At 41.0% G+C, this 25,837-nt stretch overlaps 1 protein-coding gene across 2 annotated transcripts in view; it reads left to right on the top strand.

Annotated features, from left to right (window-relative positions):
* Window positions 1-16,701, top strand: part of RASSF9 (Ras association domain family member 9) — a 40,212-nt gene extending 23,511 nt beyond the window's left edge. For both annotated transcript variants that reach the window (XM_024205351.3, XM_024205352.3), the window contains exon 2: window positions 15,281-16,701. In XM_024205351.3, the coding sequence (XP_024061119.2) occupies window positions 15,281-16,556 (1,276 nt within the window). In that variant the 3' untranslated portion in view covers window positions 16,557-16,701. The remainder of the gene's footprint in view (window positions 1-15,280) is intronic.
* Window positions 16,702-25,837: the final 9,136 nt, after the last annotated feature.

Genomic DNA, 25,837 nt, shown 5'->3' with positions numbered 1-25,837 from the left:
CAAACTGTACAAACTTAATTAATTCCCCCCAGTGCATATGCAGTATAATTTAGGCTTTAATTATATGATCACATTATACTTTTTCCCCAGGACCCCTGCTTCATTCAGTGCAGAGACTGGATCTCTGGAGGCCTTCTGCATTCTCCCTCAGTATTGTATAGCAAAGGAGGTTGTTGTCTGTAGGACTCTTGCCTCATTTATTGCAGAAGTTAGATGAGGCAGAAGATTGCAGGAAGAGAGAGGACGGTCTTATGGTTAAGACAGTTGGATGTGATGGTGCCATCGGGGATTGGATTCTATCTCTGCCTCTATCACCTATATGATGCTGGGCAAGTCACTTAAACCGGAATTTTCAGAGGCATCGCTAATAGGGTGTTTCTCATTTTCTGTGTGCCTGACTTGTAACCCTGGGGTCTGATTTGCAGAAATACTTAGCACTCACAGCTACAATTGACATCAATGGTTGCTTCAAACACATTTAAATGCTATATAATGCTAAGTACTCTGAAAAATCAAGTCCTAGATGTCTCAACTTTGGCTCCAGAAATTAGTGGATGCTTTTTACCTTAACCTGTCTGTGCCTCAGTTCCCGATATGTAAAAGGGATATAATACCACTCCTTCACCTGACACGGGTGTGGTAAAGTTAAATTCATTAATGTGTGTGAAGCACTCAGATTCTATGAGCGCCACAGAAAAGCCCATGAGTAAATTAATGATTCTGTCTTCAGAGCAGGGTTTTAATAACGTCTGGTATATAAGGTGTAAGGCCATACATAGATCAATAATTATTGAATAGTTTGCTGTGATGGGTTTGGTCATAGAGAGCCCTTTGGGACTGTCACCTGATGTGCTGGAATTACCTCTGAGCCTGTTTTCCATTGCCAGCTTGGGACTCCAGAACCCTGCCTTGTTGACTCAGACACGCTAGTCTTCTGCAACACAGACCCAGGACTGGTCCATGCCCCCAAAGCTGCAGACTTTAACCAAAAACTGCTCAGCAGGTCACCTATCTCCAGCACCCAGACAACCAGCTCCCAATGGGATCCAAACCCCAAATAAATCCGTTTTACTCTGTATAACGCTTATACAGGGTAAACTCATAAATTGTTCGCCCTCTATAACACCGATAGAGAGAGATGCACAGCTGTTTGCGCCCCAAGGTACTAATCACTTACTCTGCATTAATTAATAAACAAAACTGATTTTATTAAGTATAAAAAGTAGGATTTAAGTGGTTTCAAATAATAACAGACAGAACAAAGTAAGTTACCAATCAAAATAAAGCAAAAACACGGAAGTCAAAGCCTAATACATTTAAGAAACTGAATACAGGTAAATCTCACCCTCAGAGATGTTCCAATAAGCTTCTTTCACAGACGAGACTCCTTCTTAGTCTGCATCCAATCCTTTCCCCTGGTACAGTCCTTGTTCCAGCACAGCTGGTAACTAGGGGATTTCTCATGACTGGCAGCCCCCTTTGTTCTGTTCCACCCCCTTTTATAGCTTTGGCACAAGGTGGGAATCTTTTGTGTCTCTGGTTCCCCACCCCTCCTTCTAAATGGAAAAGCACAAGGTTTAAGATGAATTCCAGTACCAGGTGACATGATCACATGTCACTGTAAGACCTCATTCTCCATTCTTTCAGAGCTGGCCTGCACATACCCAGGAAGGTTTGTGAGTAAGCAGAGCCATTCACAACCAACTGTCCTAGTTAATGGGAGCTATCAAGATTCCAAGCCACCATTAATGTTCCACACTTTGCACAGTTACAATAGGACTTCAGAGTAATATTTCATATTTCTAGCTTCAGGTAGAAAAACGATACATTCATACGAATAGGATGACCACACTCAGTAGATTATAAGCTTTGTAATGATACCTTACAAGAGACCTTTTGCACAAAGCATATTCCAGTTACATAATATTTACACTCATAAGCATATTTTCATAAACATATGGAGTGCAACGTCACAGTTGCTCATTAAGTGAGCACTGTCTGTCAAGTGCCCTGAATGAGGTAGGGTTCCTGTGCGGGATAAATACCATGTGATCATGTAATTAAAGTCTGTATCATAATGCATATGCATTAAGGAGCCGAATTATGGTTGCCTCAAGGCAGCCTTAATTCTGGCACTTACTACCTTTTGAGTGCTGGACTTTGCGGAGTTAATGTTCTTTTAACATTGTTTTTGTGTGTGATAGCATATATGACAATGGAGAGTCCAAAATATGCACACACGTGTGTGTGTGTGTATTTTATGCTCTTCATTGTCTATTGTCTATAAAGCTGGGTATAGATAATTGTAACTTTTAAAGTCATAGGTCAGAGCTATGGTAGTGACAGCTAGAATGAGAACATATTTCACAAAAGGATTCTAAATATGTGTATTCCTGCAAATATTACAGAGAGAGAGAGGAGGGAAATGTGCTCATTTAGCTGCCGCTGCTGTACTCCTTCAACTGATAAAGTGTCTTGCTAAAGTAAACTTTCTTTTTATTCTCCCTTTATGCATTTGACACTTGAATTATATAGGCACCTAACTGCCTGGGTTAAAAGGATCCTTAACTGCTCTGGTGCAAAGACATTTGTATATTCCAAAATGTTGAGACATCAAATATGTGTTTTAAATGTTAACTCGACCCGACTTACTGTGAACTAAATATATCACAATAATTAGTTTTCAGTCTGCTTAAGGTGTTATAAAGAATTAGCTGTAATTTACAAAATACATACCTAGCAAATGCCTTTCAGATCTGACAGATTGGTAGTGATTCTTGCAACTGTCGGTGATATGTCTCCCTTAATTAACTACTAAACACTTAATTTCTCATTATAATGAAGTGATACGCACTGTTCATATAGTATCAAAGTTAACCAAAATGTGTATTTTGTTTTTTTTCACTAGCCATTCTTTCCTAGGATGAATAGGGGAAATAGAAGGGATTAGGGTGGTAGTTAGAACTTGGGAGATATGAGTTCAAATACCTGCTATGCCACAGACTTCCCATATGACCTGGGGTAATTCACTTAGCCTCCTTGCATCTCAGTTCCCCATCTGTAAAATCCAGATAATAGCACTTCCTTAGCTCATAAGGGTGTTGTGAGAAGAAAGCATTAATGATTGTGAGGCACTCAGACACTATGCTAGTGGGTGCCATATAATGACCTAAGGGCACGTCTACACTGCAACGGCACAGTGGTGGGTGAGGGTTCTCCCAGAGTTCTAAAAAACGCACCTCCACGAGGGGAATAGCTCCCAGCACTGGAGCACTGTCTATACTGGCACATTACAGCGCTGAAACTTGAAGCGCTCAGGGGTGTGTTTTTCTCTCACCCCATAGTGAGAAAGTTACAGTGCTGTAAAGTGCTGGTGTAGACAAGCCCTAAGATAAATAGGAAGATTTTTCTACTCAAAATTAATGTCAAAGATTCAAAATTTGTGACCTAATTATTTTATTACCATGGCTTTTCATTTCAATACTCAGCCTCTCTGAAGCTACAAAGCAGTTAACTACAAGTTGCTACAGACCCACTATTATTACACAGCTGGAGTAGACATACTAGCATTACAATGGCTCCATTTGGTAGTTGTGTATATATACTTGTGCATCCTATTCAAAGTATCTGATATAAATTGGTTCAGATTTCTTTTGTGTATCTAATACTCAGCGTGGGTATTAACTCCATCTTGGGTTTCTTTTTTCCCCTTCTGGCTCGTCAAATACTAGTTGTAAGTAATGGAACCCATTTCATTCAGAAAGTTCCAAAGAGAAATGAAATGGATTTGAAAAGGAAAAAAGAATTTTATTGCAAATGAGGTCTTGACAAAAATTCCTTTTGGAGATCACATTTTCAATGCACTTTAATGAAAGCAAGAGAGACAGAGGAGATTATATGGTGTAATTTCAAAACTGGGTGGTTCACTGACTGTTAAAATAATGAAATATATAGACAAAGTGAAACTCATAGAAGACTTGCTCTGCTGTTCTTATTCCACCAATGCTCTTAAGTACTGCATGATTTAGCTATCTTACATACAACAGATCTGGGTCAAAAGAACATTAAAGATGCAAAATCAATAATTTGAAGGTTAGGAAACACCAGCTTTATGAACAGGCACCTTAGAGACTAACAAATTTATTAGAGCATTAGCTTTCGTGGGCTACAGCCTACTTCTTCGGATCCATATAGAATTGAACATATATTGAGGAGATATATATACACACATACAGAGAGCATGAACAGGTGGGAGTTGTCTTACCAACTCTGAGAGGCCAATTAAGTAAGAGAGGAGAAAAAAAAAACACTTTTGAAGTGATAATCAAGATAGCCCAGTACAGACAGTTTGATAAGAAGTGTGAGAATACTTACAAGGGGAGATAGATTCAATGTTTGTAATGGCTCAGCCATTCCCAGTCCTTATTCAATCCTAAGTTGATTGTATCTAGTTTGCATATCAATTCCAGCTCAGCAGTCTCTCGTTTTTGAAGTTTTTCTGTTGTAAAATAGCCACCCGCAGGTCTGTCATTGAATGACCAGACAGGTTAAAGTGTTCTCCCACTGGTTTTTGAGTATTATGATTCCTGATGTCAGATTTGTGTCCATTAAGTCTTTTGCATAGAGACTGTCCGGTTTGGCCAATGTACATGGCAGAGGGGCATTGCTGGCACATGATGGCATATATCACATTGGTAGATGTGCAGGTGAACGAGCCCCTGATGGTATGGCTGATGTGATTAGGTCCTATGATGATGTCACTTGAATAGATATGTGGACAGAGTTGGCATCGGGCTTTGTTAGAAGGATAGGTTCCTGGGTCAGTGATGTATGGTTGCTGGTGAGTATTTGCTTTAGGTTGGGGGGTTGTCTGTAAGCGAGGACAGGTCTGTCTCCCAAGATCTGTGAGAGTGAGCGATCATCTTTCAGGATAGGTTGTAGATCTTTGATGATGCGCTGGAGAGGTTTTAGTTGGGGGCTGAAGGTGACAGCTAGTGGTGTTCTGTTATTTTCTTTGTAGGGCCTGTCTTGTAGGAGGTGACTTCTGGGTACTCGTCTGGCTCTGTTTTTTCACTTCAGCAGGTGGGTATTTTAGTTTTAAGAATGCTTGATAGAGATCTTGTAGGTGCTTGTCTGTCTGAGGGATTGGAGCAAATGCGGTTATATCTTAGAGCTTGGCTGTAGACAATGGAACGTGTGGTGTGTCCTGGATGGAAGCTGGAGGCATGTAGGTAAGTGTAGCGGTCAGTAGGTTTCCGGTATAGGGTGGTATTTATGTGACCATCGCTTATTAGCACAGTAGTGTCCAGGAAATGGACCGCTTGTGTGGATTGATCCAGGCTTTGGTTGATGGTGGGATGGAAATTATTGAAATCATGGTGGAATTCCTCAAGGGCTTCTTTTCCATGGGTCCAGATGATGAAGATGTCATCAATGTAGCGCAAGTAGAGTAGGGGCGTTAGGGGACGAGAGCTAAGGACCAGTATGATAGTTACTAATACAATCATAATCCAGTTGCCTTGTGATAGGGTCCGTATGGAAAAATAGCATGTAACTAAAGACATATAACACACATTCATTGGGGCAGATTTAGGACTATGAAGGCAACTGTCAGGAAAAGTTTCCTAACTTTTCAGTGCTTGACTTTGCAAACTAAATAATGTTCTGTTAATGTAGTGCATAGGTAATCAGTTGCTGGGGTCATGTGCTTGGAGTAGGGAGTGTTCACTGGGGTGGGAAGAGCCCAGCTCTGTGTTATCTGCAGAGGGGGGCCCGTATCGGACATGAGTTTTAAACTCTTCTCCTTCCTCTGTTTATAAGGAAGAGGTCTGGGGAGAAATAATTTTCAGCCTCATCCTGTAAACAAGCCATACCAGCACAAGACTTAAGTTTTGCGTAGGTTTTGTGCTGGTCCTTTACATGGGTAAATTTCTGCATTGGTACTTTGGTGGCAGAAAAATTGGGCAGCACAGTTTCATTTGCTGATGAGTGGAAACAGCCTACCAAACATACCTGCTGCCATTCTGAAAGGGACAGTCTGCGAAGTTGTGTGTTGTGCACCAACACTGAACAATTTGAAAATGTCTCTCTTCCCACACCTATCATACTGCAGCAAATTACTGTAACTAGATGCATCGGTGTCGGTTTCAACTAGGGAGCTCCTGCCTCAGCTGCTGCCAATACTGGTTCTCCAACAGCAGTCACATTATCCACATCAAAGATTTTTTTTTTTCCAGTGGATCAAGTTGCTAATGTTACTTTTGCTCCTTTTGGAAAGCACTTCTACAAACCATGATCTTGGCTCCCTCTTTGTTCTCAAAACCTCCACTCTGCCAGCCCACCATAGTATAGCACTGATGCAGCTTATCTGCCTTGGCATTGTGCCTTCTCAGCAAAGTTGCTCATGGTTACTCACAGAAGTTTCCTTCCAGACATTTTTGGACTGGTAGCCAGAAGCCCTTAAATATATAATGGAGAATGATGCTTGTCTGTCAGGATAGTTGTTGCTGTGTAGGTCTGAAGAAGAGCTCTGTGCAGTTTGAATACTTGCTTCTCTCACCAACAGAAGTTGGTGCAATAAAAGATATAATCTCACCCACCTTGTTGCTTTGTCTGACAGGCAGACAGATTTAAGGTGTGGATACAAGTTATAGAGAGTGTGTAGCCTGAGGGTGGTGGAAAGCATACTGTAAATCATTTCACAGTCAAGGCAGATAAAGAGGTGAAGAATTAGCAATGGAGATTTGTAAAGTAATAGCCACCATTGAAGCGCTGACAACCATGCAATTGCTGTGTCATCATTATACCTCTTCAGGAGAGTCTTCCAAAAGTATTTATAGGGTGGAGAGTTCCTCTTACCAGAGGCGGATTTACCATGAAGCAAACAGTGCGGTGGCACGGGGCCCCCAAAATGCAGGACAAATCTCAGGGGCAGATTGTCAGATGAGTCCCAGCTGGTGGCACAGCAGGGCTCAGGCAGGCAGGCTGCCTGCATTCCATGGCCGGTGGCCCCACACTGCTCCTAGAAACGGCTGGCTGCTGGCACGTCCCTGCATGCCCCTGGCAGTGGGGAGGTGGCTCTGCGCACTGCCCCCACCCCAGGCAGCGCATGGAGACCCGCTGCCCCCCTCCTTCCAAGGGGCGTGCAGAGATGTGCCAGGCAGCAGTGGCTCCCTGCCCATGCTGCCTCCCTCCCTCCATGCTGTGCCACTCCCGGAAGCAGCCAGCATGTCCCTGCGGCCCTGGGGTGTGTGTGTGTGTGTCCGCGCGTTGTCCCCGCCCCAACCGCCAACTTGGTAGCTCCCATTGGCTGGGAACTGCGGCCAATGGGAGCTGCGGAAGCGGCGCGCAGACACTCCCCCTCCCATCCCCCTCCAGCCTAGAAGCCGCTGCCAGAGGGGTGTGCCGGTCACTTTGGGATCTAAGCAGTCCAAGGTAAGCGCTGCCCCCCCAAGCCCTACCGCACCCCAACCTCTGCCCCAGCCCAGAGCCCGCACGCATATTTCCTCCTAGAGCCTGCACCCCTCACCTCTTCCCACCCCCCCAACCCCCAGCCCAGACCCTGCACCGAGCACCCAAACTTCCTCCCAGAGCCTGACCTCTGCACCCTTTCTTGCACCCCAACCCTCTGCCCCAATCAAGGTATCTCACTTTATTTTCATTTTCTTCCTATTACTTATAATACAGGAGGAGGATGAAGAAAAAAAGAATGAAAAACTTGGGGGGAGAGCGGTGGGGAGATGAGAGAATGTTCTTTTTCTTGGCTGGTTCCCGAGGGTGGGGAGAAATGAAGCTGTGCACAAGGGCCCCACTAACTCTAAATCTGCCACTGCTTCTTACAATAACTATTACCTGTTTGTTCTTATCAGTCTGATGCCTCCAAATACATATACCTTTTAGCCTTACAGTTTCTGTGGTTTGTATTTTCCCTAGTGTAAGCTCTGCCACCCATCTACCTAGCAAACATGCCCTGCACTTATCAAGGATCCCATATTCAGTTCCATCTGACTGTGGGTTTTTCTTTTCTTTTCTTTTCTTTTCTTTTCTTTTCTTTTCTTTTCTCATAGTCTGTTTTCGTAAGCAACTTCTGTTTCCTTTTCTTTGTTTCACTGAAAATATGGGACCTGATTCAGCCACCCTTATCCATACTGTGCAGGGGTAGGTGAGAAAAGGAGGATAGAAGAATCAGTCCATGGTTTGCCACTGTTATCTTTATTAATGCTGGGCACCCAGTCAGGTACAATTCTGTGATGGACATGTTTACAATATGCATTTCTCCCCCCTCTAGAAAACATTTATCGATCAGCCATACTTTTGTGGTGTTAATGTATTTTGTGATGTAATGTTTTATCTGTTCATTAACAATATATTTTACTTACAATGGCCTCAGCATGGGAATGTATTTTACAGCTACATTGGTGATAGGGTGACCAGATATTTGGGAAGAATATTAATAGACAAGACTTGTAATGTATCATTGTTGTATTAAAGCTGTTTGCTATCATTTCAGATCATTATTGTATGTTACATAGAGCTAGCTAAAATAGGCTCTCTTTTAACTCATTATTATAATCCTGAAATATTTAAATTTAAAAAGCCTTCTCCTAATAAAAAAAAAATATTACAGAGCTTGCCATGTACCTAATGCTTTCTTTTGTTTTCAATAACATATCTTAAACTTAAGCAAGGGTGGCACTATACTTATATAACAATATCAATTGAACCAAATGGTCAGGGAAGGTCTGTGTTATGTATTTTGAACAAATTTATTACTGTTTCTCATTTGCTTTCAAACTGGCTTGAGGTCTGTCGTGTCCAGGAGAGGAAGGATGATTCCCGCGGTTAGAGCACTAGTTTTGGGTTTGCTGCTCTGCAGACTTCCTCGGTGACCTTTGCCAAGTCACTTAGTCTCTCTGTGCATCAGTTTGCCATCTGTGAAATGAGGATAATGAGGCAGACCTCCTTTGTAAAGCGCTCTGACAGCTACTTTTGAAAAGTACCTGGGTATTCTTCCTCCTTCTTCGGAGACTTATTGCATTATAAGGCTTACTCTGATCAGGATGAGCCTGACAGTCCTTCTGCAGTGGTGTTCGTAAATGATAATGGTAAAATCCTGCCCCACCCCCTTTCTGTGGCCATTAAGTGCCCTGACTGCAGTGTGATGCAGGAGGGAAGAAGGGTCAGGATTCTGGGCCCCCATGTGCAGAGTCTACCCCCCTTGTGCCCCACAGAGGTGAAATGTGCCCTGGTGCACATAAGTTGGCTGGAGAGGAGCAGGGGTGAGGCCAGTGGTTCTGGGGTTATATAGATTCAGCAACCCTTTTCCTATGGAGTTGGGCAGTGGGGTGAGTAGGGTCTCCTGCAGCCTGAGGAATAACAGAGTAACTCCAGTTATTGCTTCACAGCCTGGATGTGGGGGACAGAACTTTTCTCTCTTATGCCCCAAGGACATCCCCCAGCACATAATCCAGGCAGGCTGCACCCTGGGCACAAGATTTGGCTCAAAGTGCTTTAGAGCAAATGTCCAAGAGCTGGATTTAAACTTGAATATATAGCCAGATTGACTGAGGATGGTTTGAAAAAAGCAAAAGGGACCGTTAAGAGATTCATTCTGTGTTAGGTTTACTATCTAGACAGTCACTGCAGGAATTTCTGATGTTTGCTCTTTGAGATTCAAATAAGACTTAACCAGGAAGATACAGAAGTTCAAGCAAACCAACCTTAGGACAAAACACATACAAAGGAATTATTCAATAGTAAAGTTGTAGAAAAACAAGTCTAACAATAATAGTAAACCATACACTGCAGTGTCGGGGGCACCGGAACAGGGGGGCTATGCCCTCCCACTTTTTACCAACAGTAAGTGTGAGCAATGAGGGAGGGAGGGAGTGGAGAGGAGCGAGCAGGAGGTGGGGTTTTGAGGGAAGAGGCGGCATGGGGGTGGAGACTTGGGGAGAAGGGGCAGCATGAAGGTGGGGCCTCGCGGGGAATGGGTAGTGAAAGGGCAGGGCCTCAGGTAGGGGGGAAGGGCTGGCACAAAGGGGTGGGGCCACAGTTCAGCTGCCCATCTCCCCCACTTTTAAGGACCTTCCGTCACCCCTGTGCAGTGTACAGTGAAAGAAGTTACTAAGCCAAAACCGGAAACTTTTTCTCTTTCTTTTTGAGATAGCACTAAGCTGCAAAATTCAGATTCAGATCAGACCCTTCCAGAGCTTTAGAAATATTCATATTCAGAGATCTGATTCAGAGCTGTGACCTTCAGATGTGAACTTCCCCAAAGAACCAGAAATCCAATTGGTCCCCAACATATGGGAGATTTTGACCTGGGTTTCCATACTAGGACCATCCCTTATAGTCGTATAATTTAATTCTTATGCTGGCAAAAATCCCATTGAGTTCAGTGGGAATTTCACCTGAATGAGGACTTCAGCATAGGGCACCATAAGCTTGGCTCTTTGCAAATTCCCGAAGCTCAAATTAAAGCAGAATCAATGTTAAAATGTTTGTTAATCTACTTTTCCTGCTGGTCTTGTAGTTCCATACGTATTTTCTATTGCTGGCCAACAAATGGAATTTCCATTCTACAAAAATAATTGAGATTTTGAAATTTGTTTTCATTCCAAACTGGAACATTTTCTCCTCTGCACGGGCAATTGCATGGTAGCTGATGTTGGTGCTAGGGCAGTCTGCAGTGGGTAGTTTCCCTCCATCAGGGGAATTTTCTGATGACCAGCTATTGCCAGATTCTGGCCCCCTTGAGCTTCCTGAGTGGCACAAAGAGGCTGGAAAAATATAAAGCAGAACCTCTCCCTAAATGTTCAGTGGGAAGAAGCCCACTTCTGAAGCAAAGCATGATGTAATGAGAGGCCATTTCTAATATTAAATACTTTTTTGATATTGAAAATGACTGAGCCTCTGTAAGAATTATGTTATGCTGTGACTGACAAGAAGCCAGGTTCATAGCAGTCTTGTTCGGTATTAATTGGATTAATTACAATTAAAGATTTATTTATTTTTTTCCTGAAAGGCCAATATGATGTGCTAAATTGTATCAGCACACTCTACTGAAAATGAAAATAGCCACAAAGAAGAGATTTCTATGTATATATAAATAAAATATTTGTATAGTACTATAATGTGAGATGTGACTCTCTTCAATTAAAACGTGAAAGCAGAAAAAATACAGTGAAATCTAATTAAAAACAAATGATACTAATGCACATTGTAACTAAACCCATCATTGAGCAATCTAGTTTTAATGCAAGGATTATATCCAAGCCTATGAATTTTTCTTCTTTCTCTCTCCCTCCCCCCACTTTTATTTAAAAGGTGGTACTATTATTACTGTTACTATTTTATTTATGTATTTGTACTGCAGTAGTATATAAGCGCCCCAGTCATGGACTAGGACCCCACTGTGCTCGGCACTGTATAAGCAGAACAAGAAGACCGTCACAGCCCCAGAGAGCTTACAGTTAAAGGTGGGTGGATGGGATACTTGAAAAACAGATTCGAAACTATAACTCCAGAAGACCTTATTTTACATTGTCAATGTTTTATTTTCTCTGTCAGAATAGCTAGCTAGTCACAATTTTCTACATTGCCTCTTGGGGTTCTATTGGGATTTTCTAATGTCAGCAGTATCTTTCCATCAGTCTGCTTGTTGAACTTCTGGTGAAGCCAGTAAGAGTTCTATGTAAAAACTGATGGCAGGGTATAGTTTTAAGTGTCTACTGGTACATTGTACCTACAGACATTTTAAGGTTACTTGAAGTTTTGCTAACCTCATGGGTTCATACCTGCCAAGACTTGCTAGGTAGCCTTTAAAGTAGTTGGGGGGAGGGGGGAGGAGAGAAGAAGAAGGAGGAGAAGAATGAGAACTTTTGCGTAGTTTATATAATCTGGCACATACTTCCAGTGTACCGGAGAGCACAAAGATGACATTTTACTGTAACAAAAAATTAAGAATGAAAAGAATACCTGTCCCAAAGAGTTTATATAAAAGTCTAAGGAGAATGGGGAAGGAAGCAAGAACTATTATAACAAACTGGGGAATAACAGGTGAGGCAGTAGTACTGCAGAAAGTACTCCCAGAAGTACTGGGAGTTACAAAAAGAACAGGAGTACTTGTGGCACCTTAGAGACTAACAGTTGCAAAAAGGCTAATATTCTGCTGGAATGTATTCACAGGAGCATTGCATGTCTCTACTCAGCACTGGGGAGGCCTCAGCTAGGGTATTAAGTCCAGTTTTGGGTGCTACACTTTTAAAAAAAAAATGGGGGAGAGGGGACAACTGGAGAGAGTCCAGAGGAGAACAAGCAAAAGGATAAAATGTTTAGAAAACCTGACCTCTAAGGAAAGGTTGAAAGAAGTGGGCATGTTTTGTCTTGAGAAAAGAAGACTGAGGAGGAACCTGGTAAGTCTCCAGGTATGTTATTGGATGTTACAAAGATGACTGTGATCAAATGTTCTCCATGTCCACTGGAGGTAGGACAAGAAGAAGATGTAGGTTAGATATTAGGAAAAACTTTCTAGCTCTAAGGATAGTTAAGCTCTGGAATAGGCTTCCAAGGGAGATTGTAAATCACCATCACTGGATGTGTTTAAGAACAGATTAGACAAACATCTGTAAGACACGGTTTAGGTTTACTTTGTCCTGCCTCAGAGCAGTTGGATGAACTACATCACCTCTTGAGGTCCCTTCCAGCCCTACATTTCTATGATTCTATAAGTGCAACTAAATGAAGAGGGTGATGATCTACTGTGCATGACTGATACCCGATGTGGTGTTATAAAGAAACAGAGGGGCAGATCCTATAAAGCAATTACCTCAGCCGAGATACCAGTATATTGTTTCTTACACCTATACGTGTGTGCACCTATTTCATTTTTGTTTGCCTATCAGCTTTTTTCCACTTTGAAAATCATAGACTGATAAATTACATTTGATTTCTCTTTCACTTATTTCTTTATCAGCAGCTGGTGTAGTTATTTGAGCAACTATCAGGTACATTTGATAACGATTATATTAATTTGTGTAATCTTTACTTGACACCTAGCTCCTACAGTAACTCGATATTCCATTCTGGATTTTTCTTTGTGCATACTCTAGCTTAAAGCAAACATTGTTTGTTGACCATTGTAGCTGAACTCTGTTGCAATAGTCTATTCCTGTTAGTTTCATTTAACTACTAATCTATCAACAAGTAAAAACATTTTTATGATATCCTGTGCTGTGTAAACCTACTAAAAGGTGACAGATATTGACTTTGTGGCCTGTGACACATTCAACAGTAATGTCAACTGATCTAATGTTTTCTCATTGTGTTGTGTTTTGGGTTTTTAGTAGAGACCCATGCCTTAATGATTTCTTGATCTTTGTTATCTGGGATTTTTAATGCCCACTATATGCTTCAGTAATCTGTTGGAAACTCTGATTTGCTTAAATTAATTACAGTAAATCACTGATCTTTTAAATGGGACCTGTTGAAATAAGAACCTGTGATTTTACCACACAGACTTATTTAGCAAAGTATGAATTTTACACAAGAATGTTCCAGTAGAAGAGTAACACTGCATTTGAACAGAGTTCTCTTGTACTATATAACAGAAATAAGATATTTACTATATGTTACATTTGTAGTCCGTTACTAACCCCAGTCTCTTGAGGCATCTTGCCTCCATACAGAGCTCAGTCAATCACAATTCAAGTTTTTGGATTACATTTAATCTCCCAAACAGGGTAATAATTTAAAAAATGAAACTAGCAGAAATGTTTTAATAAGCATGTATGAAAGCACTAATGAATCCAGATTAGGCTCTAATCCTGCTATGGCACATGAGCCTTGAAAAATACTGTGACTCAGTCTGAAATGCTAACTATTGTAGAATCCAATACTTTATATGTCGACCACGTTTCCATTATCCCTGCATTTTTCAAGCTTTCTACATGGAAGTGGATTAAAGCTCGTTCATTTGAATCTACAGAGAATACAAGAGAAGATTCAAAATAATGTATTTTGCTCAGAGGATGTACCTAGAGCTAAACAATGGGCCAGATCCTTGGGTGTGGCTAGGCTACATGGGGGGTTCTTTTCTGACTCTGGGGCCACTGTCAGATATAAACTGAAGCAGTTTAATGGAATTAATCCTGGACATCTGCTCAGTGTAGTGGTGTACTGGCCATTCCTCTTCACCACATTGCCTGCACTGGCAGCAGGGAGGAGTGGAGTTATAGATGCCTCTATGACAGCTCTGCATCAATAGGTGCAATCCTTCGGAGATGCCACATCTCTGCTGGTGATGTACAGTATTACCAACCTCAAGCATTTGGAAATCATAAGTCACCCCCTCACAAATCACAAAATGGGTGTAAAAATGATGAGTGGGGTTTTTGGTGGGGTTTTTTGGGGGCGGGGTAGAGTTGGGTTTTTTCATTTTCAATAAGCTTGGGGTTCTTTTTATTTGCGTTTTGGTTTTGGACCCTTTAACATTCACTCAGGTCACATTTTGATGCTTTTCTCCACAACCACAAGAGCTAGATTTTTTTTTTTTAATTTATTTTTTTTCATGAAAGCTGAGATTCTCCCATAATCATTTGAATACATGATCTAGGGCTTTAAGAAAAACACTGTATATCACCGAGACTTTCAATAAAATTCATGAGAGTTGGCAGCGCTACGATGATATGGGGCAAAGGGACTGCAGATTTGTCTCAGCATCACAATATTTCTTATTATTTTATCTCCTGTAGGGTTCACATGATTCGTGGTGGTTTAGTGATTCATTCAAAAAAATCTGGATGTTTATCCCAAGCTTCTGAACCTGTATTATCTACAAATTATACTGTTATCTTGTGATAAAAGACTTTCTTCTGAGATTCCCAGTATTCCTTGATCCAGCTGGGAGCATAATACAATTAGAATAGGACTTTATATTAATCTATACTTCTGCTCTTTAAGTGAATTGCACCCAGGCATTCAGAGAAAAGGGTGGGACAGGGTTTTAAAATTAATATATAAGAATCTGAAAAAGATGTTTGGATTTGTAGTTGAGCTAAAATTCAAGTAGGTTGGTATTTCTTTCCCTTTGGTCCAGTGACAGAGAGGCAGGTAGGCCGGTGTTCTCTCCATTTACATTTTAGGATTTTAAATTTTTTTTTAAGAGTATGGGAGGTTTGTCCACCATTTGGCAGTTTATATCAAGGATAAATGGATTGTCATTTTGATTCACACACTGCATGCCACTGACGTAACTCATATTGATGTTTCCTTATTTTAGATCTCCAGACAAGAACATGGCTTCTGATGAAAGGGAGATAGTGGTTTGGGTATGCCAGGAGGAGAAAATTGTGTGTGGACTGACAAAGCGCACAACCTGTGCTGATGTGATCCAAGCTCTACTAGAGGAACATCAAGCTACATTTGGAGAAAAACGGTTTCTTTTTGGACAACCTAGTGATTATTGTATCATAGAAAAATGGAGAGGCTCTGAGCGGGTCCTTCCCCCGCTGACAAAAATGCTGAGACTTTGGAAGGCCTGGGGAGAGGAGCAGCCCAATTTGCACTTTGTTCTGGTGAAGTCAGATGCTTTCCTCTCATTTCCGTTATGGAGGACGGCTGAAGCAAAGATAGTACAAAACATAGGAAGACAATGGGAGCTCAGCCCAGCAAATTACATGAAGTTGTTGCCAGTGGATAAGCAAAAGAGGATTGTTAGAAAGACTTTCAGGAAACTGGCCAAACTTAAACAGGACCATACTCTGCAAGAGCGAGACAATATGGAGACATTGATTCATCTGATCATTTCCCAAGATCATACCATTCATCAGCAAGTCAACAGAATGAAGGAATTGGATAAGGAAATTGAAAAATGTGAAGCCAAATTCCACCTAGTTCAGGTAGAAAATGATGGAGAAAATTATGTGCAGGATTCTTATTTAATGGCCACTCCAAATGATGCTGAGCAACAAACAAATGTGCCACATGGTCAACATCAGATGCATGAATACTTGAGCAAAAGTGATGGAATTTTACAGATGGAAGAAGGACTGAAACATCACGAACTACTAATTGAAAAGCTCTGTGCTGAAATTGAAAAAGAGGTAAAAGGTGTATGCACTGAAACAAATGGAGATGGTAAATGCATGGCAGAGGCCTTAAATGGCCAACTAGAATCCTCAAATTTAGAAAGTGTCAAACATGAGTTGGAAAAAAGTACGAAAGATGGCTTGAGAATCCACTCTCACTTGAGCTGCATTCAGAAAGAGCTTACCTACAGGGACTTGCTACTGCAAAAGAAGGAAAAAGAATATGAACTCCTTGTGGAAGAATTTAATTCACTGCATATCAAAGACAAAATTGAATCCAGATGTCCAGCTAATGAAGAGCAGGCAAAAGGCAGCGAGGTTTCCAGCAAGTGTGTCGCAGTGCCAGACTTTGTTCATAAAGTGATTAATGTAGACATAAATGATACGGACTCTGACACTGGAATCAGCTCGACTCATAGTCAGGACTCTGAAACAGCTTTAGGAGACATGATACTGTTGTCAACATAGCTGGAGACCGTTGTGCACATGACAAAGAGTAATATAAAAACAACCATCTTTGGGGGATATTTATCCTTTTAATACTCTTGCTATCATAGGGTATGTCTACACTGCAGCTGGAAGTGAGCCTCCCAGCCTGGGTAGACAGACTTGTACTAGCAAGGCTTGAGCTAGCTCGCCAAAAACAGCAGTATGGATGTTGTGGCTAGGGCTGCAGCCTAAGCTTTGAAGCTGGCCCGACCCCATAGGCTTGAGAGCCCGAACTGCAGCCCAAACAACAACATCCACTGTTTTTAGTGTGTTAGCTTGAGCCCCACTAGTGCAAATCTGTCTACTCAGGCTGGGAGGATATGGTATAGACATGCCCATATCATCTCAGACCTGAAGATGTTGACCACTCTGGCCCCAATCCAGCAAAGCACTTTAGCATGTGTGTAACTGTGAACACAAGGGACTACACATGTGCTCAAACTGACCCACATACTTTAGCATGTAAGTAATCCCATGTGTTTACAGTTACACACATGCTAAAGTACTTTGCTGGATTGGGGCCAGAGTGCTCAGTGTTTTGTAAGACTGAGCTTCATTGAGACAAAAGTATTCTGATGGGAGATGGCCTGAACCAAAATTCCAGATCTGAAACCCCCTAATCTTTGGGTCCATCTCTACATCTGACTAATCTTTTAGGAATATGGACATAAGGGATAGACCAACTTAGACAGACAACTTGATTCTCTGCTCCGTTACACTAGCTTTCTTCAACTGGAGTAACAGGGTGTAGGATAAGGCACACAATCGGTTAAAATGTAGTTTTCATGATACTGTAGAGCTGATAAAAAGCATATACTTTTTTTATGTTGTATATTTAAATTTCATTACCACAGATCACAAAGCGTAAAATTTTCAAAAGCACTTCAGTGCCATTTTCATAAGTGACTTAAGCACATAGATTTATGTCTACACTGCAATTAAAACCCAATGGCTGGCCCATATCAGCTAAGGGGCTGTTCAACTGTAATGTAGACTTTCAGGTTTGGGCTCGGGCTGGAGCCCAAACATCTACACCACAATTAAACAGCCCTTTAGCCCAAGCCCCTTGAGCCCAAATCAGCTGACATGGGCCAGCTGTGGGTGTTTAATTGCAGTGTAGACATACTCTAGCAGTCTCAGTCCCATTGACTTTCAGCAAGATTTAGGGTTGAAAGTTAATCTGGAATAGGGTAAGTGAGAATTTAAAGTGAATTGTTCCTGATTTAACACCATGTTTGGAATTTCTTTCTTATTCCAGAATGAGAGCTTCCATACATGGAGTTAATCAGGAATAATTAATTAGGAATAGCTGTATTGGAATAACTCCCTGTGGTAGACAAGCCCTTAGGCTCCTAAAGACCAGATATTCAGAGGTATTTAGGACCTAACTACCATTGAAATTGGTGGGAGTTAGATGCCTAATACTTTTGAGGATCTGGACCTAAGTCACTTAAGAATGTTTGAAAATTTACCCTGAAATCTGACTAAATGTATTTAATGGGAACTATGTACTAGCTAAGCAACACAAAGTTCAGTCATATCCTGGACTTAAGTCTTAAACGATGAATGAAAAGATTACATATAGATGGCATAAATCTAAAAGAATTTCAACTACATTCTTTTCCTTTCCTATATTTTGGCGTTCATTAGAGTCCTCTCACTACCCTCAAGTGTCTGCCAGTCATCTGGTTTTCAAAATAACTAGAACACTGTGGATTTAAGATTGTAAATATGACTTTGGAGAGTCATATTGACATTTCCTGAACACCACAAACTGTTTGTTTGTTTTTAAAGACTTGTGAACTCTGGACTTTATGAAGAGAGTTTTTGTGTTTGCAGGTATCTATCTTGGCTGCCTTAATATATTTTATTACTCAACATTATATAAGATGATTGGGATGCTTCAAGTGTAACACATGGAGCTCAGCTACGTGAATTCTTGATGAAAACTCAGATCTATAGCAAACAAGACATCTTAACTTTGTAGTAATTTATTAACACAACTCAGCATCTTTTGTACTCTGCGTGTCATGTACTGATATTAGACGTTGCATGCACTTCTCAGTTCAGAGCTTTGAATGTTGAGAGCAGGCTAATGTATTTCATGAGTTCTTGTGCAGTTAGAGATTTCGTTTAATGTGTCAGCAGTTTTTATAAATACAGTTTCTAGCCTGTCTTTTCCTATTGAAATTCTTTCCTGTGCAGAAGGCCAGCACTATGTCACCACTTCATTCCCACATATGCTCTCCATCAAAACAGGGATTTTTGCAGAGCTGGGTGAGTAACTGATTTTTCAGTTAGGTGGCAATTCCAAAAATAATAATACAAAGAATTAGGTTTGGATTGAACCAAATCTGAAAATTTCCAGAATTTTCAGTGAATCAGAAGAGTCCATTTCAGCTCTGCTCCGGAGTGGGGATTCAAAACTGGGTTTCCCACATCCCAGGTGAATGCCCTCCTAGAAAATTAAATGAAGGAAAGGGACAGCAGAACCTTAACTGCCTTTGCTCCCACCAACACCAGTGCTACTGCTGGTTGCTTTGTTGCTCATACCATACATGTCAAATCTGCAGATTGACCAAAACTGCATTTTCCATTGAACAGACAATTAATCTGAAAACAATTTTGCCTAGTTCTCTTTATGTGATCCACTGACCTTGTGCTGGCTCTCCACAAAGGGGTGAATTTCACCCACACTGCATGCTTGGTTGTGCACCCATCCCTTGTAATGTGTAGATTTGAAGGATATTGCTTTCTATTGAGAGAGAGAAAAAAAGCAAGAAAACCAAGGCAGGATACAATATTTCTTTTAAAAAAAAAATCCACAATGATTTGAAGCTCAGCCTCACTGTCTGCATCAAACCTGAATTCCTTAGATGGGCTTAAATAAGCAATACAGTACATGCTCAGTGCTGTTTTAGCTCCCTCCTATTGCTAAATCCCTTATTAATTCAAGCTTAGCACACCATCAAGGTATCTTGGGGGAAAAAAGCATTTTCCCAATATTATCCTTTTGCCTTCTTTCCCTACTGAGTTAACAGAACATCAGAATGGCCATATTGGGTCAGACAAATGGTTCATCTAGCGCAGTATCCTGTCTTCCAACAGTGGCCAATGCCAGATGCTTCAGAGGGAGTGATCAGAACAGGGCAGTTATCAAGTGATCCAGCCCCAGTTGTCCAGTCCCAGTTTCTGGCTGCCAGAGACCTAGGGACACTCAGAGCATGGGGTTACATCCCTGACCATCTTGGCTAAGAGCTATTGATGGACCTATCCTCCATGAATTTATCTAAATCTTTTTTGAATCCAGTTATAGTTTTGGCCTTTACAACATCCCCTGGCCATGAGATCCACAGGAAATTGTCTTTCTTTCTTCTAGATTAGCTAAGATTTTTGCCTTCTCTTGGGAACAGCAAAATATTAACCCCTTATGTTCATTTCCTGTCTCTCCTAAGTCACGTTTCTCTGGCACCCTTGAACTCTGATTTTATGACTCATGCAATTCCATTGGGTGAGCAATGCTTACTGATTAAGGGAAGCACGAAGAATTGCTGCATGATGGTGCAACAGCTCAGACTGGGGGGGGGGGGGGGGGGAGGGAAATCTCCTCACCAAAGAATAAAAGGGTATGAATTAGAGTAGAATATAGGGGAAGTCAGGACACTGGATTGAGGTGGAGGAAGGGAGAAGTGTTATTTTGATGGCAAATAGTTATCCGTTGAGGATGGGGAAGAATAGCCAGGTGAGTGGGCCTGCACCACTGCTATTTTGAGTTGGGATAATTTGGTTCCAGATATGAATCCAGGACAAGAACCTCAGCAGTTATAAAATGGTGTAGCTGAAGTCAGTGAAGAGGCACTGATTTACACCGGATGAAAATCTGGTCCGTAAACTGGCAAGGACTTTACTGAAGAATTCACTCTTGCATATATAAAATAACCAGTATAACCGCTGTTGTTTTCCCAATGCATACTGGATATAATTTAATGTTTCTGCATGATTAATGTGTAATTTAACAAATTTGATGGAACCAGATAAGTAAAAATGTAATTTCCTGTTTCAGGCTCTTGACGATTCTTTCATTTAGAAGACAAATAAAAGAACATAATTATCACTTGATTATGTAGACGTGTACAGTATTTTGCTATTCATTTAAATGGTCAATAATTACAGTATTGCATGATTGTCTGTATTCTGGAATACCCAAGAAATTTTATCACTTCAAAACTAAGGGCCAAATTTGATCCTCCAATCTTGAGTGCATGAAGTGGACGGATGGGGGAAATGTCTTTTGTCTGAAATATGTGCATGTATTTATGGGCCCTAATGCAGTGCATTCAAGTCTAGCAAATAGGTTGAAGTTCAGAGTTGAACCTTCATTCTAAGGCTTTAGGCTGACAACACATACAAGCTACCACTTTTCCCAAAGGCATGACTGTTGATTTTTTTACATTTCCACTCTTGAATGAAGCAGACTACTGGAGCATCCATGGTGGCATTGTTGATGATTGAAATTCAAATAGTATGTTGTATGGCAAAAAGCGTATGTGACGGGTTTGATCACAGAGATCCCCTTGGGACTATCACCTGATCTGCTGAAACTACCCCTGAGCCCGTTTTCCCTGCCAGCTTAGGACTTCCAGAACCCTGCCTTGTTGAGCCAGACATGCTAGCCTGCTGCAACACAGACCCGGGGTCTGGTCCATGCCCCCAAAGCTGCAGATGTAACTGAAAACAGCTCAGCAGGTTACCTATCTCCATCACCCAGTTCCCAATGGGATCCAAACCCCAAATAAATCTGTTTTACTCCGTATAAATCTTATACAGGGGAAACTCATAAATTGTCCGCCCTCTATAACACTGATAGAGAGATATGCACAGCTGTTTGCTCCCCCAGGTATTAATCACATTCTGGGTTTATTAATAAACAAAAGTGATTTTATTAAGTATAAAAAGTAGGATTTAAGTGGTTTCAAGTAATAACAGACAGAATAAAGTAAGTTACCAGGCAAAATAAAGCAAAAACACGCAAGTCTAAGCCTAATACATTAAGAAACTGATTACAGCCTATATCTCACCCTCAAGATGTTCCAATAAGTTGCTTTCACAGACTAGACTCCTTCCTAGTCTGGGCCCAATCCTTTCCCCTGGTACAGTCCTTGTTAGTTCCAGCAGACATCTCAGGTGGTAAGTAGCGGTTTTCTCATGCCTGGCAGCCACTTTTGTCCTGCTCCATCCCTTTTTATAACTTGGGCACAATGTGGGAATCTTTTGTCTATGCTTGTCCCCACCCCCACCTCATCAATAGAAAAGTACAAGGATTAAGATGGATTCCAGTATCGTGTGACATGGTCCCATGTCCTGTGAGACCCCAGCCTCCATTCTTCCTGGGCTGGCCTACACATACACAGGAAGGTTTGCAAGTAAACAGAGCTATTTACAGTTCATTGATTCTGAATCACCCTTAATGGTTTCCACTTAATATGTTTACATCAGTAATACCAGTTTATATCTTATTCTGTTAACTCCAGACATATAAATAATACATGCAAACAAATAGGATGAACACACTCAATAGATTATAAGCATTGTAATGATACCTTAAAAGAGACCTTTTGCATAAAGCATATTCCTGTTACATCATATTTACATTCATAAGCATATTTTCATAAAGCATATGGAGTGCAATGTCACATCATAGTTAATATTCTTTACTCAGTAATATTTCATTAACCTTACTCAGCATAAACTATCTATCCCCAATGTATGTCATGTTGTACATATTGGACCATCATCTTAACATAAAAAGTAGAGGGCTGGAAAATGGAAATCCCTGACTTCCCTCTCCCTTTCTCTCCCCCCCCCCCCCTAAAAAAAAACCCAACAAAAAACATGTTTTGGAAAATAATTTCATCCTGAACCAGGACAAAATGTCAAAAGCATGACCTATTTTGCAGGAAGGGTCTTCAAGATAAATGTCAGTTGCAGGCAAACCGAAAGAGTTTTTTTGGCTTTCTAGTTGCCTGCAGGGAAGGTCTTGTCAAATTCACAAGTGACATTGACGAGCCTGCAGCCTGGCTGCTCTGACTCCCAGCCTCCCCACCTAAGCTCCAGGGCAAAGAAGCACAGACAGGCAATTCTGAGACTCTTCGTCTTCCTTCCAACTCTGCCAATTTGCTGGCTCTGCATTCTCAGAACTTGTGGGGAGGTCAGGAACAGCCCACTAGGAAAACTTTCGTCAATTTCATTGACAGAAAATAAAATTGACAAGAGCCTTCAAGGCAGGCAGTCAGGGACCTTGCTGGGAAGTGGGGGTGAGGGTGTCTGTTTTGTCAAAACTGAGATCTTCTCACTGAAAATTTCAGTTTTGTGAAAAGGGCATTGTTTGTCAAAAAACTGTTTGAATTAACAAAATGTTGAGCAGCTCCAGTCAAGAGGAAGAAATATTGTTTTAACTAATGCCCTGATTTAGCAAGTAGTCCCAACGATGTCAGTGATTTCACCTACTGATTTAGGAAGCTTGTCCTATTTTGCTTAGCAGCTGTGTTAGGATGAAGGCATTCTTTGAGTAAATAGATAATTTTGAGGAATGAGAGAACGCCTCTGAATATTAGAACTCTCCTGAAAACAAAGAGCAAGAATTCTCTTTTCTCTTCCCATATCCCCATCCAATATACTTTAATAAAAATACACTTATCAAATGAAAGCCTTTTTATTTTTCCATTCATTAAATAAAGCATGTTTACATATTTTCTTTTTCTAATAAATTAAATGTTTACATGTGAAAAGTATTTCCACTGATGTTGCTTAGAAACTGAACATACTGTTAAGAGCAAAATTCTAATTGGAATTCGAAAGCTTTCCTTTTAAAGTTACATTAGGCCATCAGTTCTCAAACTATGGGGAGGGCCTCCCAAGGGAGGCATGGGAATGTATCAAGGGAGGCGTGAGCTGTGTGCTTTTTTTTTTTTTTTTTTTTTTTTTTCTAAGAGCTCTGGCTGTCAGCTCATGGTGGCTGGGGCTTGTGCGGAAGGGCTGTGCATACCGGGGAGGTGGGGGGAATGGGATAAAAGGGACAGCCGGAGCCTCACTGCCCCAAGGCTGACAGCTGGAGTCCTGCTGCCCAGGCTTTCCTTCACCCACCCTCAATCTCTCACTGGGAGGCAGCAGCAGGGCTCCAGATGTCAGACTCAGGGTGGCAGCAGCAGTGCAGAAGTAAGGGTGGCAATGGGGTGCTAAATCTACTGTGACTTTTCACATTGCCACCCGTACTTCTGCACTGCTGTTGGCACGGTTCTGGCTTCAAAGCTAGGTGCCTGACCAGCAGCCGCTGCTCTCTGCTCCGCCTTCAGAGCTGGGCGGTGGTATATGTACTTTGGAGGGGGAGCATAAACGACTACAGACATAAAGAGCATGGGGGGGGGGCACAATCAATTGAATTTGAGAGCCATGGCATTAGGCCGTCCCTTTCTTGCTGACTTGTGGTTGGATTAACCTAAGTAACAGTGGCTATGATTTCTTCAAGTTACAGCAGTTGCATAATGATTATATGTATATTTCCTTTTTCTTCACCTGTGTTGTTTATCCTTCTGGGTATCTTAGTGGTGGATTTAAAAGCCAACTAGATTATTTGGCATTTTATCAGATACCAAAATAACAGACTACCCAATAGAGTCCTCAAGGCTCAATCTGAAAATATAGGACTAATTGGATTAAATTAGCAGGGTCTTTATTGTACAACCAAATTTTCCCGTAGAGTCAATGGAGGAAAAAACAACAACTTTTCCCTATAATGCATATTTAAATGTTTTAAGACACTTTTTTTTTTCAATTTAAATGATTGCTTTCATAACAGAGTGGGATTCTGGCCTGTGCAATGTGACCATACCCAGGGGTATTTGTAAGTTTTCCAGTGCTAACAAATTCAAAATTATACACTACAATGGGCTAAATCTTTAAGTCCTTACTCTAGCAAAATTTACCTTGACTTCAGCTAGTTTTGCCAGAGTAAGGTACAGCCATAAACAGATCAACATGTTACTAACACTTGGCTTTCACATAGGACATAACTTTTCAAAGATGCTAAGCTCCCACATGCTGATTGTCTTCAACTTGAGTTGTTGGGTGCACAATATCTTTGAAAAATCAGCCTCATATGACGCAGTCCTGCCCCATTGAAGTCAGCAGGAGATTGGCTATTAACTTCAATGGGAGCTAGATCAGGTCCATAATGCTATACAGACTTTAAGGTCTGATCCAGGAAACTATTCTAATTAAGGAAATAAAAAGCACATGCTTAAGTTTAAGCAGGTGCTTAAGTATTTTGGTGAGTTGAAAGTTATGTACTTAAATCTTTCATACATATTTGCTAAATAGATGTAGTGTAAGTTAGTATTTTACAGAAGGGAAAGCTAATGTATCAGAATAAAAATAGGCTCTAGAAAACCTAACTAGAATTCAGATTTTTATATCTTCAAATTTAGTTGGATTTTTTTATATTAGCAGAAGCACTTAAAACTGAGTCCAAATCCATTTTCCAAAGGCTTATGCAGTTGACAAGCTTCACAAAATGCAGAATGTATGTGCTAGATCTGTTGAATCCCAAGTATGGGTGTGAAAATCTAGTCGTTGTGCATGTAAATGCAAGCTTCTGCTTGTGTAACCCGTACATATACATTTGGCCTGACTCACCTGTTCCTTGGGCATTTGAAAATTTGGCTTATAATGTTTATCCCCTTCACTGACTTTCATTTCTGGAGACTTATTCTTTAACAATCCCTTAGTAAAAATAATAATAATTATCCTGATGTTCACTTGCTTATCTCCAGTAAAATAATTAAATCCTCTAGGACAAAATAGCCTTGCATCACTACCTAGGTAAAAGTCCAGAGTCATTTTGACTCTGATTGTTTTCATTCAGAAGGATCCGATGCAAGACATCCTGGATCAGAAGTTCACTTTTTGTTTTCTAGCTGCAAAATTTTGTGAAAACAAAATTGAAATGCCCCACAATGCAGAATATTAGAAGGTGTACATCTAAGCCCACGCAATGTCTGCAGCTCAATTCTAGACCATAGATGTCAGAAGACAGCTACCTGCCTGAAGAAAAGGCTGGCCCTTCCTCCCTATACAGTAGGACTTCAGAGTTACAAACACCAGAGTTACGAACTGACCAATCAACCACACATCTCATTTTAGAACTGGAAGTACACAATCAGGCAGCAGCAAGGGGAAAAAAAGGAAAATATAGTACACCATGG

Source organism: Terrapene carolina, unplaced genomic scaffold, assembly GCF_002925995.2.
Source record: "Terrapene carolina triunguis isolate 2854851 unplaced genomic scaffold, T_m_triunguis-2.0 Scaffold68, whole genome shotgun sequence".
Taxonomy (NCBI): domain Eukaryota; kingdom Metazoa; phylum Chordata; order Testudines; family Emydidae; genus Terrapene; species Terrapene triunguis.
Note: the sequence above shows the minus strand (reverse complement) of the source record. Positions and strands in the feature narration are given on the sequence as shown.